The sequence below is a fragment of the Pleurodeles waltl genome, chromosome 3_1 (assembly GCF_031143425.1).
Source record: "Pleurodeles waltl isolate 20211129_DDA chromosome 3_1, aPleWal1.hap1.20221129, whole genome shotgun sequence".
Classification (NCBI taxonomy): Eukaryota; Metazoa; Chordata; class Amphibia; order Caudata; family Salamandridae; genus Pleurodeles; species Pleurodeles waltl.
In genome coordinates this window covers 371,929,745-371,947,234 of record NC_090440.1, presented here as the reverse complement: position 1 = coordinate 371,947,234, position 17,490 = coordinate 371,929,745, and the positions used below count along the sequence as shown (strand labels likewise).

Genomic DNA, 17,490 nt, shown 5'->3' with positions numbered 1-17,490 from the left:
GGTAATCTACTGAAAAGAGATTGCCACCCTCCCTGCATGCACTTCCTTTTTAAACCTAACTTGCACCACTAATTACACCTATTAATTTTGAAGTGTCTCAGATGCAGGCAATTGTATGGTATCCAAAAAAACAACTTTAAATCCTACCCTCAGCTTCTCCGCAGCTCCCCTATTTGGTTTCCCGGGTGGCCACAGTTCCAGTGCCTCCACACTAACTGGTGTGTTGGCTAGTAATCATGTTTCCCTCTGCTGAAGGGCTTTGAAGGACAGCAAGATAGTAGCAGGGGTAAGAGAGGCGCAATACATGCTTACAGCTGCATTTGGATCATGCTTTAGTAGCCCTCCTGGTGCAGCAGGCCCTAAAAAGTCACATGTAGTTAACCATAGCCCACTTGTCATGTAAACAGCTGGTAGTGGTCTGGCTGGTGCCATATTGAAGCCACAATTCCTGCTCAAATTCTCCCCCTATCTTTGTAGGGGGTAATCCTTTCCTCACCCAAAACTCCTAACCATGCTACCCCACCACAACGTATGTGTTATCCTGATGAAGTCCATATATTTGATATTTTTCACAAAAACTGCTCCACTAAGTTGTGAACGCTAAGCCACATAGCCAATTCCCTCTCCTCTGTTTTTACAACCCCTTTTCCTTCGTAACTCCCTGTGCAGCAGTTTTAAGATGTTGATGTATCTGCTAGGCCAGATTCTTTTGTGGATGCTCACCAGCAAATCCACCTGCTACGTGTGTGTGTGTGTATACACATATATATATATATATACACACACACACACACACACACATATATACACACACACACACACACACACATATATATATACATACATATATATATATATATATATATATATATATATATATATATACACACACACACACACACACAACTATACACCTATTTCGTTTAATCTTCTCAGAGGTTTTCTTCCTAGCTTACAAATCTTGCCTCCTTTCCTCACTCCCACCAAGAACACCACCGTCCCTTGCCTGTATCGTGTCACCCTGTCCTGCATTTGTGCCTTTTGTCCCCCATCCTGTAATGCCCCTCTCCTTGACCTGTGTCGCATTTTTCTTCCTCCCTCCTTCTGCCATTACACTGCCTTTCCAAAACTTTGGTCCATGAGTCTCACTATTTCCTTTGGAATTTTTTTCATTCACCCAACTGTGGCCCCCATCTTGACCATCCCCTTCGACTGCACTCTCGTGCATGCCTTCATTCCCTCTCATAACTCACCATTCCCATGTATACTTGAAGTCGGTATCCATGACTTAAGAACAGAGGGACCCATTCACCTCAGCCTGTCGTCACCTGTGTCCAGCCTCTCAGGCTATAGCCCTAGGACAGTTTTCTTGTCTCCTCAATTCCTGGTTTCTGACATATGCAGTTTGTAGCTTATAGCTCATCCACATGCGCTTTCTACCTTAGTTTCTTCGGGATATTTATATAGCTTTCCTCCTGCTCTCTCTGGATCATCACCATCAATGCCATTCCAGTCTTTGACCCCCGTTTGCCACTCTTGCTGCCAGCTGCTTTCTTTATTCGCCCTCTGCATTTATGTCCTTCGATGAGCCTCCCTAGAGCATCGAAGTCGGGGGTGTAGCAATCTTTGTGCGTCACACATCTGTTAACGTGCCAGGGTTACCACACCATGCTATCCCCCTTTGCTTCTTACCACCTTGGAAAATGCCCTGACTATTCTGCCCTTCCAAATTCAACAGGGCTCTACTCCCTTTGCCATCTGGATGCACACGCTCCTGGGCAGTCTACTCTCATATCCATTCTAGCATCTGATGACCTGTCCACAGCCTAGCTCCCCTATGTAATACATGCATAGGGGAGCTAGGGAATGGGTCTTCCCCACTGAGCCCTTCTTGGGGACCTGGTCTCACTGGCTTCAACCTGCTGTTTCTTTTTTCCCTTTTGTTGAAAGGGGTTACATTTCCTGGGGAATAGGCAGTGATCCAGGGAACCAACTCTCACTTAATATTCTTTAAAAAAAAAAAAAAAACATTATTTTAAAGCAGTCTTTTTCCTTTCAAGGAAATTGGGCTGCTTTTTAAAAAGATTGTCTTTGTTCATATCAGGTGCATGGTGACAACTGACCCTTGCAGGCTACCATCCTGTTAATATGGCTCATCAGAGTGAATTGTAATTTGCAACCTAGCTAATAAATATTTATTTGGGAAACAGGCTGAGATTCCCTATTTTACAAACCAACCCATTAGTGCATACGTCACTTTGCAAAACATGTTGCTAGTTGCAAACATTTGGTGTGTAATTTGTGCTCTCTTTATTCGAGTAGCTTTTTACTATATCTGGTCCTTTCTTCAATAAGGCAGAACATAGTAAAATGCTGGCATCAGAAGACATACTGCGTATCCTTTGTGAATGTGGGTGCCGACATTTTTTCATTTTTATTTTTTAAATATAGGCCAGACTACATTTTAAAAAATGGCTTTATTACACAAAGCAATCACAGACATGGTGGTCTGCGGACCCCAGCAGGCCAACATTCCTGTGTTTGTTGGCAATCACAAATGGATTGCAATATGTGACCTGCCTCGTGAATACTGATGAGGCAGGCCCATTGCAACCCATTTGCGAATCACTAACAGTGTGCTTGACACTGTTGTACATTTTGTTTTACAACTCGTGATTCGCAAAAATCGTAAGTTGCACCTTAGTCCCTAGGATGCCTGCGTAAAAAGGGGGTCGGGGCAAACATCTTATGCTATTTACACAGTTAGTAAAAGAACCCATGATTACAATTAAGTTGCCTTTTATAACAAAAGTTTTGCATGCTTTTCATGGCTCATCCTTAACGCTACACGTATCAACGCATAATCTGCAGTGAAATTATAAAACACAAAATGGTAAATTTGGGATTAAAAGGTATGCAGTAGTTTATTTTGTTCTCATCGGAATATATGAGTGTAGTAGTAATTATTTACGAAGCGCATTTTCTTTTTAAGAGATACCAACACATGCATATATACAGTTCCACAAGCATTACCTGAAGTTGTTCTTGGTGAAGTTTCATAGGGCCAAACTGCACCTCTGTTACTCCTGCCTAACAAAGGATTAGAAAAAAGCAACTTTCAAGGACGATTGTTTTAAATAGGTAAATACTTATGTTGAATTGTACAAAATAATTCGTTTGCTTCTAGATTGATGCATTAACTAGGTAATTATTACATATAACAATACAAAGCAAAATATATCAAAAACCTATTTGACTCAAAAGGCGCATTTTCAGGGCTGTTTTATATGTCACAGTGTGTTAATGATAACAATAACCGCAATAATGATGTGATCACCAGTGAAGTCATCAATGTCACTTATCTGATACATGCGGATGTGTAGGTAGTGCACTGGGGACATTCTGTAGGATCCTACACGCGGTAAATTGTTACTATTCTTATTATTTAGCTGTTCGTAACCAACTTTAGGTTTTCTAGGAGAATTGCTAATGCTTTTTAAAAAATAAGTATTTTGCTGTACGCACAGGCTTCAGAGCAGAAGAAATGGTATTTGTTCACGACCTAGCCAAAGTGCTTCTAAAGCCTTCATGCATGCTCTACACATGTACCTTTTTTTTTTTTTTTTTTTTTTTTTTTTTAACAGTTGTTACCTAAACACTAGAAGTCAATTTGCAGGGGCACTACGTAGTTATCGTTTTTGCTTTATTTCCTTTCAGGGTTTTTTGCGCCAATAAATGTTTTATCACAATTTCCATGTTAAATCTAAAATCTAGGTTGTTCGGGCTCCCCCTAGTAATTATCTCCCACCTTGATAAGAAAGCAACACGTTTGGTAGGCTCATCGAATGAATTATATATACTATCTTTCTAAAGGTTGCTGCAACCTGACCATGGGCAGGAACACTGCTGAACGTTTAGGGTACATGGATACGAGAACATACAATGGGGCGTTTAATGACCATAATCGTATTTACATGTATAAGGATAGACCAAATACACTACATAAAATAATCGGATAAGATAAATCAAAATATAAAAATAGTTACTTGTAGACATTCCAGAGTAGCACTGTACCTTTTCTGAAATGTTACTATTCAATAGTTAACTAAAAATGAAACATGTACTTAAAAAGTGTACACTGATACCTACACAAGTGACTAAGGTAAACAAATGCTTATTAATTTTCCAACAAAGTATTAAACTGATTACATTATTTACTTGTGTTTTCATGGGCACAAAGTGTCATACGTCCTACAACCGGCTACGCAAAGAAGATCATTTCAAACACTTGCTAGGGCAATTACTTCACTGTTTTGGTAATTTGGTAATTGTTATTCAAGTCGAACTATTAGCATATTTCTGTATTTTTATCTAGATTATGGACCTACTGGCACATAATACTTACCATTTTCAAGTTAAAGGATTTTTTCCCGTCAACTAAGCACCTAAAGTACATTATCAATTGATAAAACTCTGGTACCCAAACATTCACTCTGCCAAGAACTTAATTCTGTAATTATTCTACTACTTAAATAGTCCATAGCTAGTTACACATTTAATCACAGAGACGAGTCACTGACAATTACCTCCGCTCCACAGGACCCTTAATCACACAAATCCAACACATATACAGAACCACATCAGGAGAACATGCCTTCTCTTACATTGCTCCTAACACATGGGTCGACCTCTCACTCCACATCAGAGCCTCTTCCTCTGTTCTTGAAATTTGCAAGAAGCTGAACATATGGCTTTTCAATTAACCAACCTATCCTTAGAAGGATTAGGCACACATACCTGCTCAGCGCCAGGATACTCTTGTGGGTGACAGTGCGTTTTACACACATAACATAACATAACATTCTGTGAGCTTCCAAAAGAACAAGTTACTTGCCTTCGGTAATGCCTTTTCTGGTGGATACACTAGCTAGCTGTGGATTCCTCACCTTATGAATTCTCCCAGTGCGCCAGCATTTGACAGAAAATCTTATTCCCAGCTCTCCACGTCGACGAGGACATCACAATTGCACGGTTCCACACGCGACTCCGTCTGACGTCACTGTGACAATAAGAGGTCCTCGCTGGCATGCTGACGTCAGTTCCCTTTTTTCCGTGCCTTCGACGCGAACGGTTTTCTCCTAGCTCTTGTTACTGTTCCAAAGGTGCTCCCTTTTGTCTCTAGTTACAATGTCTCCTCCTAGGAAGTCGGGGTTTAAACCTTGTTGGGAGTGCGGGGGTCGCATGTCGGTTACGGACCCTCACAATGATTGCCTTTGGTGCTTAAGTTCGGAGCGTGACGTTGAGGAGTGCGCGTCCTGCCAGAGCATGAATCCAAAGGCGCTGAAGCAGAGAGAAGCCAAACTCTCTTTGGCTAAGGCGAAGAAAGGGCACAGAAGTCACTGTAGATCGTCTTCTCACACTTCTTCGAAGAAACATAAGAAGCAGTGGCGACACGACTATCGGCGTCGTTTGGCTCAAAGCCGATAAAGGTCCAGGTCTCCATCTAGACGGCGCTTTGCGACGTGGGAGGTTAGTTCGACAGTGACTCCACAGCCTCAAAGTCCTCAGGCTTCTCCGACGCCAACGGTCTTCGAGGTGATTGCGCCTCAAGAGAGCCCTCGCTTATCGCCTAGGGTGCAGGAGTCTGATGCCCAGCCGGCGCAAGTGCCACATGAAGATCAGTTCCGGGAGAGGATCCGGCAGCATTTTTAAATGCCATGTTTTACATGTTTAGTGCTATGGCCCCTGCTGGTGCACCGGCTGGTCCCACGGATCCTTTGGCATTTACATTGGGCTCCCCGGCCCCTTATAAGGCAGTGCCGTTCATGCCCTTTTATCCGGCTGAGGGTGCCGGTTCAGCACTGATGACATCGCCTTATAGACCTGTGGCGTCGATGACATCGCCTTATCAGTCGATGCTGATGACGGAGCCTCAGGTGTCCACGGCGCCGATGGGATCAGCTCCGGCGCCGGATGGATCCCCTTTGGATTGTAGTGTGTCTTCTCCTGGTCCACGTCTTTCAGTCTTGTAGCCGGTGTCATCGACGTCGGCTAACTCTATGTCAACGCCGAGGTTGGAGGCCAGTTTGAGGTCGCGCAGAAAAGCACTGAGGCTTTTAGAGGAACAGGAGTATCAAAAACGGCTACTGGAAGAAGGAGAGATTGCTGAGCCCTTGGGGGAATATCAAGGCCTAGACTCAGCCAGCGGGCTAGACACTTCCGCGGAGTGGGATCTTTCATCTCCAGGGGTTTTTACAGAGGAAGCGGCCTCTATCCATTCTGTGTCCAGGATGCAGCAAATTTCTTGGATCTTCTGTTGCTGGCTGCTGAGGTTAAAACAAATATTTTGACTGAGGTCCTGCATCCTTCTTCGGCTTCAGCAGGACCCTTGCTTCCATCTAATGATGCTCTTACGGAGCCTATTTTAGAGGTATGGAGTAAGCCGGTGTCATCCCCAGCTGTGAACAGATCTGTGGCAAGACGTTATAGGGTGGCTCCGGGAGATCCGGGATTTTTGTCAAAGCATCCCACTCCGAGAGTTTGGTAGTTCAGGCCTCATGTTCCACACGTTCTGCACCGGGCTCCTTCCCTGTTATTCCTTCGGACAGGGAGTCCAAGAGAATGCAGCAGTCGGCCAAGAAGACTTTTTCTTCCTGCAGTATGGCCCTGAAATGCTACTTGTGTGTCGACGCCCTGGTGGACTCGGCTAAAGCTATGGTTCCAGACATGCCGCAGGAGGTGCAAGGACAATTTGGCGAGCTCCTGTCAGATGTCTAGATTCTACAAACTCAGTGGCCAGGGCGATGGGTACCCTCAATCGCTACTAGGAGGCATGCGTGGTTGAGGTCCTCTGGCTTTTCTATGGATGTCCAGACCACTCTCTTGGACTTGCCTTTCGATGGAGAAGCTGTTTGGAGCTAAAGCTGACTCTGCCTTAGAGCGCTTTAAGGATAGTAGGGCCACAGCGAAGTCTTTGGGTCTGCAGGATTACTCTACTATCCCTTTCAGGTCCTTTCGGAGGTTTGAGGTGTTTGGGCGCGGATCCGTTAACCGTGGGAGACCCCAGTCTGCAGTCCAACAGCCTGCCAGCCTCCCATATAGATCCTTCAAAGGGCGGGGGAGGGTCAGGACAAGAGGAGCCACCCAGCAATACCCTGCATCATCCTCTTCCTCTGGGAGACAACAAGGGAAGCAGCCCTAGTTTTCTGCCCATTTTGAAGGTTACGTCTTTTTCTCCGCGAGTGGGAAGCTTATGTGGGAAATCAAAATCAAAATTCTATTTATTTATTAAACTGAGAGCGATATCACTGATGGTCATTAGTGATACCAGTTAAATCCTGGCAAACGTATGATAGACAGAGCTTAGCTTACCATGTCTTGTAAATTTCAGTGGTTTTTCAGCTTTCTCATCACAAAAATAACGATCATTCAACTGAAGTTTAAGAACGTTTCAAAGGTTTCTCAAGTCTTACTTTACTTATCTCTGAAAAAAACTATAACCTTTATTTCACAAAGATTTTTCTGTGAAGAGTTTTGTGTTTTTAATGTATACATTTGCTTTTCTTAAAGTAAGAACACACTGCACATGACCTGTCGTGCACACAGGTTTCTGTTCACAGGAATGATACTTGCTGAAATATTACACTCATGCAACATGAATTTTATGGTAACCTCACTATTCCCATCTTTTTTGGCATGTACAGCAACGTCTGGACGCATAACCCACTTTGCACAACCTTCAATGCAATGCGCACTGGAGACTGAACTTGGTCAAAGAATCCTCTACACACAACCTTCCGACTTGAACACAGAGCAGATTGAGTAAATAGGTTACAGCTCACAATTATCCTGTGGCCACAATTAACATGCATTTTGGCCATGTGCTCTAGTGTTGTGGGCTGTGTAGCAGTCTATGGCCTTTGTTCACAGACTGAGGTAAATGCTATTTTGCTACTTTCCATTAGTGTTATCATTTGTACTCATCAATTTAATTTACAATGTTTCTACTACGAAATGTGTTTCATTATCTTTATTTTATTTATGTTAGATGAGCATGTTAAGTGGTCTGTGAATGCATGTTGCACAGTTCCCAAACTGCAAAGTGCATTTACTTTGAATGCTTGTTTACTAACACTTCCAAAGGTCTTCATGTTGTTACTGAAAGTGCAGAAGCCTCCTTGATGTGGGAGAGAGGGGTAGAGAGAAAACCACAGTGCATAACCACAAAACGATTCACATTCTCACTAACATTATCAGCCTGGAAGGACACAAATATCATACATACCAAAATAAAAATAAAATGATCAGAGAAAAAAGGGGAAAGAATAAAGTCTGTAACCAAATTACAATAAACAATAACACACCGCCAATCACCCATGAAAAATGTATTGCCAAAAAAAAAAAATAATAATAATAAAATAAAAGATACCACTTACAACAACTGATAAAATCCACAGAAAGCCTACCCAGGCAAAACTAGGTTATAATTAAGGCCAGGGATCCCGTAATTTAACAACACTGCTTAAAATAAGCAAACAAAAAAAACGAAAATTCACACAAGTGCAGACCTCCACCAACATGGGGAGGAACATCACTGGCAGCCTTACTTGCTTAAAATTTGTGTCTCTTGGAATGGGTACTAAAATGTTTTCCTGGGAAGACCATCAAACGTGCAACAAACTGCCTTGCCCCCCAATTATGGGCAGTTCTAATTTACATATTCTGATGAGTGGAATGAAGTATGCAGACTTCACATTATCTCCCTCAAAAACCCATCATCCTTGCCTGCCATTCTATGTAATGGTCGCCATACCTTAGTCCCTTTTTATGTTTGTTCTCACATAATCGTGTCCTCCTACACAGGACTTTCAGGTGCATTCAGCCACTGATTGATGTTGGTGCCACTTTCTTCTATCAGCCTCTCCTCCCAACCACTGGATCCCGCGGACACCCGCAACCCTTCATAAGCAAAACCATTGAGTTTTGTTCAACTGTAGGCACTCCACCACTATTGCAGCCTCGTGCCAGACACCGGCCTTGCTGCACTCATGAGTCCTGTACACAGGTTGACTCATAGCTTTTGCTAGGTTTTCCAATCTCAAGCCACCCTTTAAACCATTTTTCCCCTTATAGCACCCCCTGCTGACATATACACTGTGGACTATCGCCACTTTGAAGTTTAACTCGTTGGCTACTTAAGTAGGTCTCACAGAGACTCTGTGTCTCCACTTGTGCTGGAGCGTAAAGGGCAGCTGAAGACAGCTCTTGAATGTAACTGCTGCATGCTGGAGACGAGCGAGACGAGGAAGCAGAATGCCAGGCAGAGATGGGTTGCTCTGACATAAGCTGTAGTGTCAAAAAACACTCATGTATATTGGGCAATTACTTTGGAATTTTGTGGGTCTTGCAAATCTTCTCCCCACTCCGCCAGCTGATGCAGGATAGAGAGATTACATGCTTTCCCTTTACCCAGAAAATTTGGAAACTGAGCTGAGTGAAATGGATATTCAGCTCAACTGTAATGCTGATACTGACAGTTATGGCCCTCCTACAGTGAAGATTGAAGGGTTTATGACAGGCTTCTCCAACGAGAAGCTCATGAGCTACTGGGAGCTCTCCATCTACCTGTGAGTAGCTCTCCTGTGTGCAGCCCTACTTATTAAATTAAAAGCTTTTGATTGGTTTAAATCATGTATGTTACTAAAATTGAAAAGCGTGTATACAAGATGAAAATATGTGTATTTACAGACTGTATGGTGATGTTTTAACAGAAATGGTTTAAATTGCAAAATATATTCAAAGCTGATGTTTGACGTATGCATTTTGAATCAGTTAGGGGCTCTTGGCTCAAATTATTATTTGGTGCCAGATGCATTTCATCGGTGGTTGTTATGCAATACCCCTGTAGAAGCATTTCAGATTGACGGCTTTTCGACATTAGAACCGGTATCCCTCCCAGACACACTCAGCTGCTTACAGCCGGTAATCGTGGGTGGGGTGGCCTCTAACGTAATCTTGCCTGATGTTGTCACTATTACAATGCTAATAACAGTAGCTCAGGATGATTTCATTGAGCATAAGTAGCTCTGATTACAAAAAAGGTTGAAGACCTTTGGTTTATAGGGACAGTGCAGGCTTTTGGAGCAATGGGCCCCGATGGGGGTCCCTATTTCAGCATTTAGATTCAGCAAAAATCCTTCATCCTGTATTTCAGTTCTGTTACCTAAAAGATGCAATACCTGCATCTTGGGTCGTGAGTGTTAAAGTCCCTCTATGTAAGAAGGGAGATAAACCTTCCCCAGTAAGCTACCAGCAAATTGCCTTACTGTATGCAGTTGGTAAGGTATGTGCTAAAAGTCTATTAGAGCAGTGGTTCCCAACCTGTGGCCTGGGGATCTCTGGGGTTCCACAAAGCCTCCTCAGAGGGGTCAGTGACTGCTTAGAAAATTAAATAATATTAACAGATTAGGTCCCCAGCTTCAGTAAGGACTCAGTGGTGGTGGGGGAGGGGCGGGGGGTGTCCCTGGATTCCAATAAAGATCCAGTGGTGGTCCCTAGCCTCCAGTAATGATAAAGTGGGGGTCCACAGAATTCAAAATGTTGGGAACCCCTGTATTAGAGCATTTAAAGTCTTGGGTTGAGGAAGAACACTTTTTTCCTTCAACCCTATTCAATCTATTTAATTTTGTCATTCCTATAGATCTGTTATGCTTGATTATAGCCTTGCATTCTTCAACCTGGTGTAAAGTACTGTTCGACGGTGATCAGGGTCTGTCAGCTGAATTCCCAACTAAAAATGGATTAAAGCGGAGGTGTCTTTTGGTTCGGTTGTTATTCTCATTGTACATTCATGACTTGCCCACTGCTCTAGGGAAAAGCTACGGCTTCGCACCTAAAATCAGAGGGCGCCAGATATCTTGTCTATTGTATGCAGATGACATTGTGGATATTGTCCTCACTACGAAAGGAATAAGTAATCGCCTGCCAGCCCTTAGCCGCTATGCCGATCAGCATCATTTAAAAATTAATGTCTTGAAATCACAAGTAGTATAGGTTTAGGGAAAAACAAATCTAAGAAAGTAATTTCTTTTTGGTTCGTGGGCCATCAAAAGCTAGAGCGGGTGAAGGCCTATTGTTTTCTGGGGGAAATTATGTCGAGTTCACTCAACGATCATGAACATATTTAGTAATGTGGGTAAGGCCCTTTCTCAAGCACAAGTATTAGATGCATTTTATAAGGCAGTCAGCCGGCAACATTTCGCTCATCTATTGTCAGTTTATCAAGTAAATGCAATAGAATGTACAAAAATAGCAGACTGTTTTTTTTTTGTTTGTTTTTTTACACAAAACAGAAGGACAAATCTTAAGACACTTGGTTCCCTACAATACCTTGGCATCTACTGCGGATCTAAGGCTGGAATTTGGCATTAGGAGTTCTTTGTGCAGGGTTTAGCAGGTTCGGAGGGCTTTTTGCCGATTTCACAGTGATGAATTTTCCCTAAGGCTTCTTGTTTATAAAGAAGTTTTTGAAACACAGAGAGAAATCTCAGTTGTTCAGAAACTACAAATATGCCTTACAAGTTTAAAGGAGGTTACAATGCACAAATGTTTTTACATAGATATGGAGCTTTGTAGCCAAAACAGGAGATTTGATGCTTTGATTAGGTTGTCGATGCCAAAAAAACCAAAAACACAACCCTACATATCTTGGAACTTTTCGCAGTGGGTGAGGCGGTTTTGTATTCTGCTGAGACTGCCACAAAAAGACTTAACCTATACATGGTTTGGTACATCGAATGTGTGTGATCTGTGTCAAGCGGATTTTCAGGACCTTAAGCATGTCATATTTGTTTGTCCCTCTTTATTATCACTGAGAAAAAAAATGCTGAAACTCCTCTTTTTTTAAATTTAGGATATACTCAGCAGGTGAAGCTCTCAAACTATTATTTAACCCTCCGAATTAAATATTCTGTTTTAGGATTTTTACATTTTTTGAAGGCTTTCTAAAATTTATATTGATTGTTTTATAGTACAGGTGGTTTTATACAAAGAATGTGCTTCTACTGAAATAGTTTTATAAAGTTTATTGATTATATATTGATGCACTGTATAGGAAATGTACTGTAGCACAGCTAAGTGTGACGATATATGGATGCACTATATTTGTAAATAATATGGAATATATATTTTGGCATGTAATTTGTACGATAACGTAGATCTTATTCTACTGAGTATTTACTATTGTTAATATATATATATTGAATGGCTTATGTGGAACTATCATGAGTTTCAAATCATGAATAAATAAACTGTTCTTGTCTTGCCTGACTTGACTGTCGCCGGTCTCTTGTATGTAACCCATTTACACACCTCATAAGCGTTTGTCTACTTGACATTGACCAAGTGGGATTTATCTCCTCCTCCTTATGTTTAGAATGTCTGTTTTCTTGCTGGGTGTAGAAATCTGTGCATTTTAGTCCTGCTAACTAATGGTAAAGTGCATGTGCTCCTCCCTCCAACCTGATGGGAAATGTTCTGATGACTGTGAGGTATCAAATTGCTAATATGGGCCCCCTGGCCCTGTGATTCTACCTTGACCTTCTAATCTAGTGAGGGGAAGCTGGGCGCAGGGCTTTCGCTTGGTCACCAACCCCTCTTCTACATTTAAGGTTAAGGTGGGGACACCCACAAATGCATGCCTGTTGGATGCTAGCTTGGATGGAGGGCACTAACCTGCTTTTCCTGGGGATTGGGAGTTGGAAGGTTTATCGTTTGTTCATTGTGAAGGGAAATGCAGATAACGCTTTAGAAAGCAGCTTCTTATTTACCTAAAGCTGGTTGGTTCCTTATGGCTGAGATATAATGGCTCAGTAGTGACCACTGTCTTGCTCTTGCTACCCATGATGGCGACCCTCATGACCTATAGAGTCCCATCTTGGAATGCAAGAGGGATGCATACCATGGCCTAGAGATACCAACATTTTTCTTATCTTAATAGACAAGGGGTTCCTAATTGAAATGCACCTTATTGCTAAAGAGGGGGGAACCCTACAGGTAGATGGGGAGGGCAGGCCTGTAACACTGTCTACTTAGCCTATGCTAGGGAAGTTATGATGTGGATATGCCCAGGGTATCCCTTTCAGCAAACAGGTCACATAATAAACCCCGCAGATATATTTGTGGCGGTCAGCAGGCAGATGAATGACAGTGACATAACTATAGGGCCCAAATGTAGACCAGAGAGTGTTGTTTCCAGTACTCTCAAGGACCCTGACTCCCCACTTGGTGGGATCCATCCTACTAGAGGGGAATGACAATTGTGTGTCTGACTCCATGCTGGATCGCTCACATCCCCGTTGAGAGATTCCCCAACAACTAGAATAGCTCACACTTTCTCTGATTGGCAGACTGAATGGGAACTAGTAGAATCATCACACTTGCAACATCCAGGGGAACAAGACTATTCTTTCTTTTGGCTCTGCATGACCTGCATGTGCATTTGGATGGGTTCTTAAGCACACCAGACATACATGGTACTGTACGTAGTATAGAATATCTCTCCTGAACTATATCAGATCACAACCTGCTAATATTACAGCTCGGATGTGAAAGAGCGCAGTCTGCTATAGTGTTAAGACTGTTAAAACCAGGACTATGCTGGCTCAGCGCAAGTGGAATGGGACGCCTTCAAGGCAACAATCAGGGATAGGTGTATAGCTGAATCGACAGGGGTTCTCTGGATGTTATAAAACTAATTCCTATCTTCTGAAGAGGCCCTGCGGACCATCGAACAGTGTAAGCCTGGTCACCCAGAGTTGCACCCTGACCTCTTCAGAGGCCAAAGAAAAGGTTGCAGAATAGGTGGAAAGGTTGCAATGCTTTGACTATAAAAACAACATGGTGCAAGCGCATGAGAAGAGAGATCCAACAAGTTTGGCTTGCGATGTGGGGGTTCGATAATTGTGGAACTTGACTCAGATTAAGGTTCTACAGTATACCGCCAGGCGGATATCAATAAAGCATTTTATACATATTACTCCAATCTTTACAGCAGCACCATTGACTGATCACTCGCTGATATTGAGGCCTTTCTACCACCCTTGCTGTTACCAACACTTTCTTCTGAGGCAGCTGAAGAACTAGGGGACGATATTACAATACCTAAAATCCAAGCAGCCATAAAATCCATAGCACAGAATAAAACGCCAGGAACAAATGGATTTCCGGCTGAATTTTACTATGCATATGTGGAGGATTTAGCTCCTAAATTAGTTGGGGCAGCTAGAGAGGCGTAGAGGATGGTAAACAACCCGCAAGACGCAATGAACCTACCCCTACTGAAACCTGGAAAACCAACTCTGGATAAAAAGTTTTACTGTCTGTTACCAATGCTAAACACAGATTACAAAGTACTTGGCAAGAGCTTAACCACCTGCCTACTCCACCATATGCCTACACCTATCCACCCAGACCTAGTGGGATTCACCTCTGGTCGCAATACAGCACTTAATGTCCACAGACTCCTCGCCCTGTTAGAGACTGACACTTGCAATCGGGCAAAGGTGGTGATTTTCAGGTGGTGATATTCATTTGAATATAGAAAAGGCCTTTGATAGCCTAGAATAAGCTTCACTGTACAGTGTCATGAAACACTTTAGGCTGGGAAAGGGCTTTGTGGCCTGGATCAAGCTACTATATACGGACCCAACAGGTAGGGATCGCACAGGTCGTGTTATTTCAGAAAGCTACAATGTGGGCAGAGGGATCAAGGGGCTGCCCTTTATTGCCCTTACTTTTTGCCCTGGTTATGGAGCCCCTGGCAACCTATTGATGTTTTTACATGATGCAACAATGGCCCTTGAGAGAGCCCGAGATCTCCTGAAGCGATCTGGCTCCCTGTCTGGACTCAGCCTATTCCCCACGGACGCAGCCCATGACCCATTTACAGGGACTAATGACATTGCAATGGGAACCGCACTGCTTACAATATTTTGGGGTACACATTTATAACGACTCCAGTGACACTGGAGGGATATGTGGAAAAAGCTATATGAACCCTCAGATCGAGTATCAAATTTCAGTAAACTCTTCTGCTCTGTGGCAGGCCGAGTTGCTCTGTTGAAAATAATAGCCATTTCCCACCTACTTTACTTCTTTGTAGTACTCCCTAACTGGATACCCCGAGGAATGTTCGGGGAGTTAGACACACTCTTTACAGCTTTTATTTGGAACTCAGGTCGCAGGGGAGTAGCTCCAGACATACTACAGAGACAGATGGGAGATGGAGGATTGGCAATTCCCGACTTCGAGGCCTCTTAGCTTGCCATGCAGCTCCAGTGGCTGACGCAGTGGCTGGCAGGCAGACCTACCCCTGGACAGGGGGTGGGCTCCTTGGTACCAGACCTACATCGATTATCAGGCTCAAGAGCCCCAGTATAGATTGGAATTTAGAGTGCAGAGGAGTAGCTGGACTAGATGCCTGCAAAAACACTAGTGGCGACCCCCTACTCCCCTGATATACTACTAACACTTTTAGAAGTACTCCCATATGAGGAAACTAGAGAGAGCTGACAAGCTAAATAGAAGCAGGCACAATGAAAATTGGGGACCTCTATGAGACTGAGGTGCTCTTCTCATTCGGAGAGTTTCACATGGCATACATGTCTCAGGGCCTTCTCCTTCTCGATGGGACGGTGTCGACAGCGATTTGCAGACCATTGGGGGGCAGGACGGGAATAAAGGAACCTCCCCACTCTTACAGCAGACAATACCTTCTCACCTCCTTGGGACCTTTAAGGCCATCACTTGCCTGTATAAAAGAATTAGAGGGATGCTATTACCCCTGAACGTCCTCAGAATCAGATAAGAGGAGGACCTAGGGATCCCCGTACCAGAACAAGAAGGGGCACACATATTAGACAGGATTCCCAAAGCCAAGTTTAAACTCATTAATCTCTACGAACTGCATAGAACGTACCTCATTCCTGGTAGAATAAATAGACCATTTGCAATAAGGGAGGCACAATGTCCAAGATGCTAGCAATAGAGGCTGAAATTCTACATATGTTTTGGAGTTGCACACAGCTCAGGGACTACTGGGGGGAAATTACCGGACTGCTGGACGAGGTCAAAGACCGAGAAATCCCTTGTTTACCTGGGCACTGCTTGATAAGCTGGTTTCCGCACACAGCCAAAACTAAAACTACAAGTAAATTTCAGGACTTAGCCTTTGTCTTAGTGAAGCAAGAGATTACTAGGAACTGGGAGGCTCAGAGGGGTCCCCAAGTGGCAGTCTAGAGAAGATAGCTATAGAGATGGGCAGGCTGTGTTTATATAATCCTGTTTTGCGCTGTCAGGTGCAGACAAGGATCCCTAGACACAGCCAGAGCTTGGGAGGCCTTAGTAGACTCTCTAACACACCCCATCCCCTCAACACCAGAAGGGATGCATGGCACCCCCTAGAATCATTGCTAGACCTTTGGTCTTAATCTCCATAGGAGAACAATGTCAGTGATATACACAGAGGTGGAGAAGCGCCACAGAGGCCTAAAACTGAAATCACAGGGGTAGTGAGATGCTCACATACAAGAACCACCCTTCTATACCCCTACAAAAATTACCATAAGTCAGGGCACATCTGGGAGTTGGGGGGATGGAAGTTTCATGTTCAAAACTCTTTTTTTTTCCTTTTTCTTTATTATTTTTTTTGTTGATGATCTGCCTGTAACATCTTATGTACAGAGAAAGTATATTATGAGACACAATAGCAAACTGTATTTTACTAATAGCAAAAAAAAATATGTTAAACAAAAAAAAAAGGAGCAGTGAGGCAGCTCTTAACCTGAGCAGGACGCACACCAGTTGCACCCTGTTTGTTCCGACAGGATAAACCTCCAATGGACTGAGCCCTGAAGACTGACGAACCCCAATCGGCTTAAAATGTGCAGTGGAGGGCAGGGGACCACAAGATAAAGGTAAGGAGTAATGCGGGGGCAATTATAAGCAACATTGACTGGAGGAGCGGCGATGTGGGCTGGGGTGGCCTGCAGTACCTACAACGGTCCTCATGCCTTCCATGGGGGACACGAGCAGCAGCGTTGAGCTTGCCACACCCTGATCCCTCTCATTCTTCTCTAAGCCAGCCTTCCAGCTCAGCAGGGCCATAGAGGAGACAGGACCAGCGTCATTACTCTACAGAACTTGCGACATCCGACTACCTGACCTCAACCCAGCGGACTACAGTAATTTACTTGGACCATTGCTGGCAAGTTGTAACCAGACGCAATCCTCCCTGGTCCACACATCTACTCCTCTGAGACTCAGCTGGCTACCCCTGATGTTCCAGGGGACACTGGCACCATAATTAGCAACGGAGGAAAGTTGACCCCTGGAGCTGCATTCCTTGTAAATCAAGTGGACTGTGGGGGGACTGCCACAGCCCTGCCATATCTGGCTGATAAGGGGACTTGAGGCTCCTGTCTGTGGGCCTCC

General features: G+C 43.6%; 1 protein-coding gene across 3 annotated transcripts in view; it reads right to left on the bottom strand.

Moving 5' to 3' along the window:
- The window catches only part of PDE8A (phosphodiesterase 8A), a 2,216,737-nt gene that overhangs the window by 1,587,678 nt on the left and 611,569 nt on the right, over positions 1-17,490 (bottom strand). For all 3 annotated transcript variants that reach the window (XM_069222557.1, XM_069222555.1, XM_069222556.1), the window contains exon 2: positions 3,034-3,090. In XM_069222557.1, the coding sequence (XP_069078658.1) occupies positions 3,034-3,090 (57 nt within the window). The remainder of the gene's footprint in view (positions 1-3,033; positions 3,091-17,490) is intronic.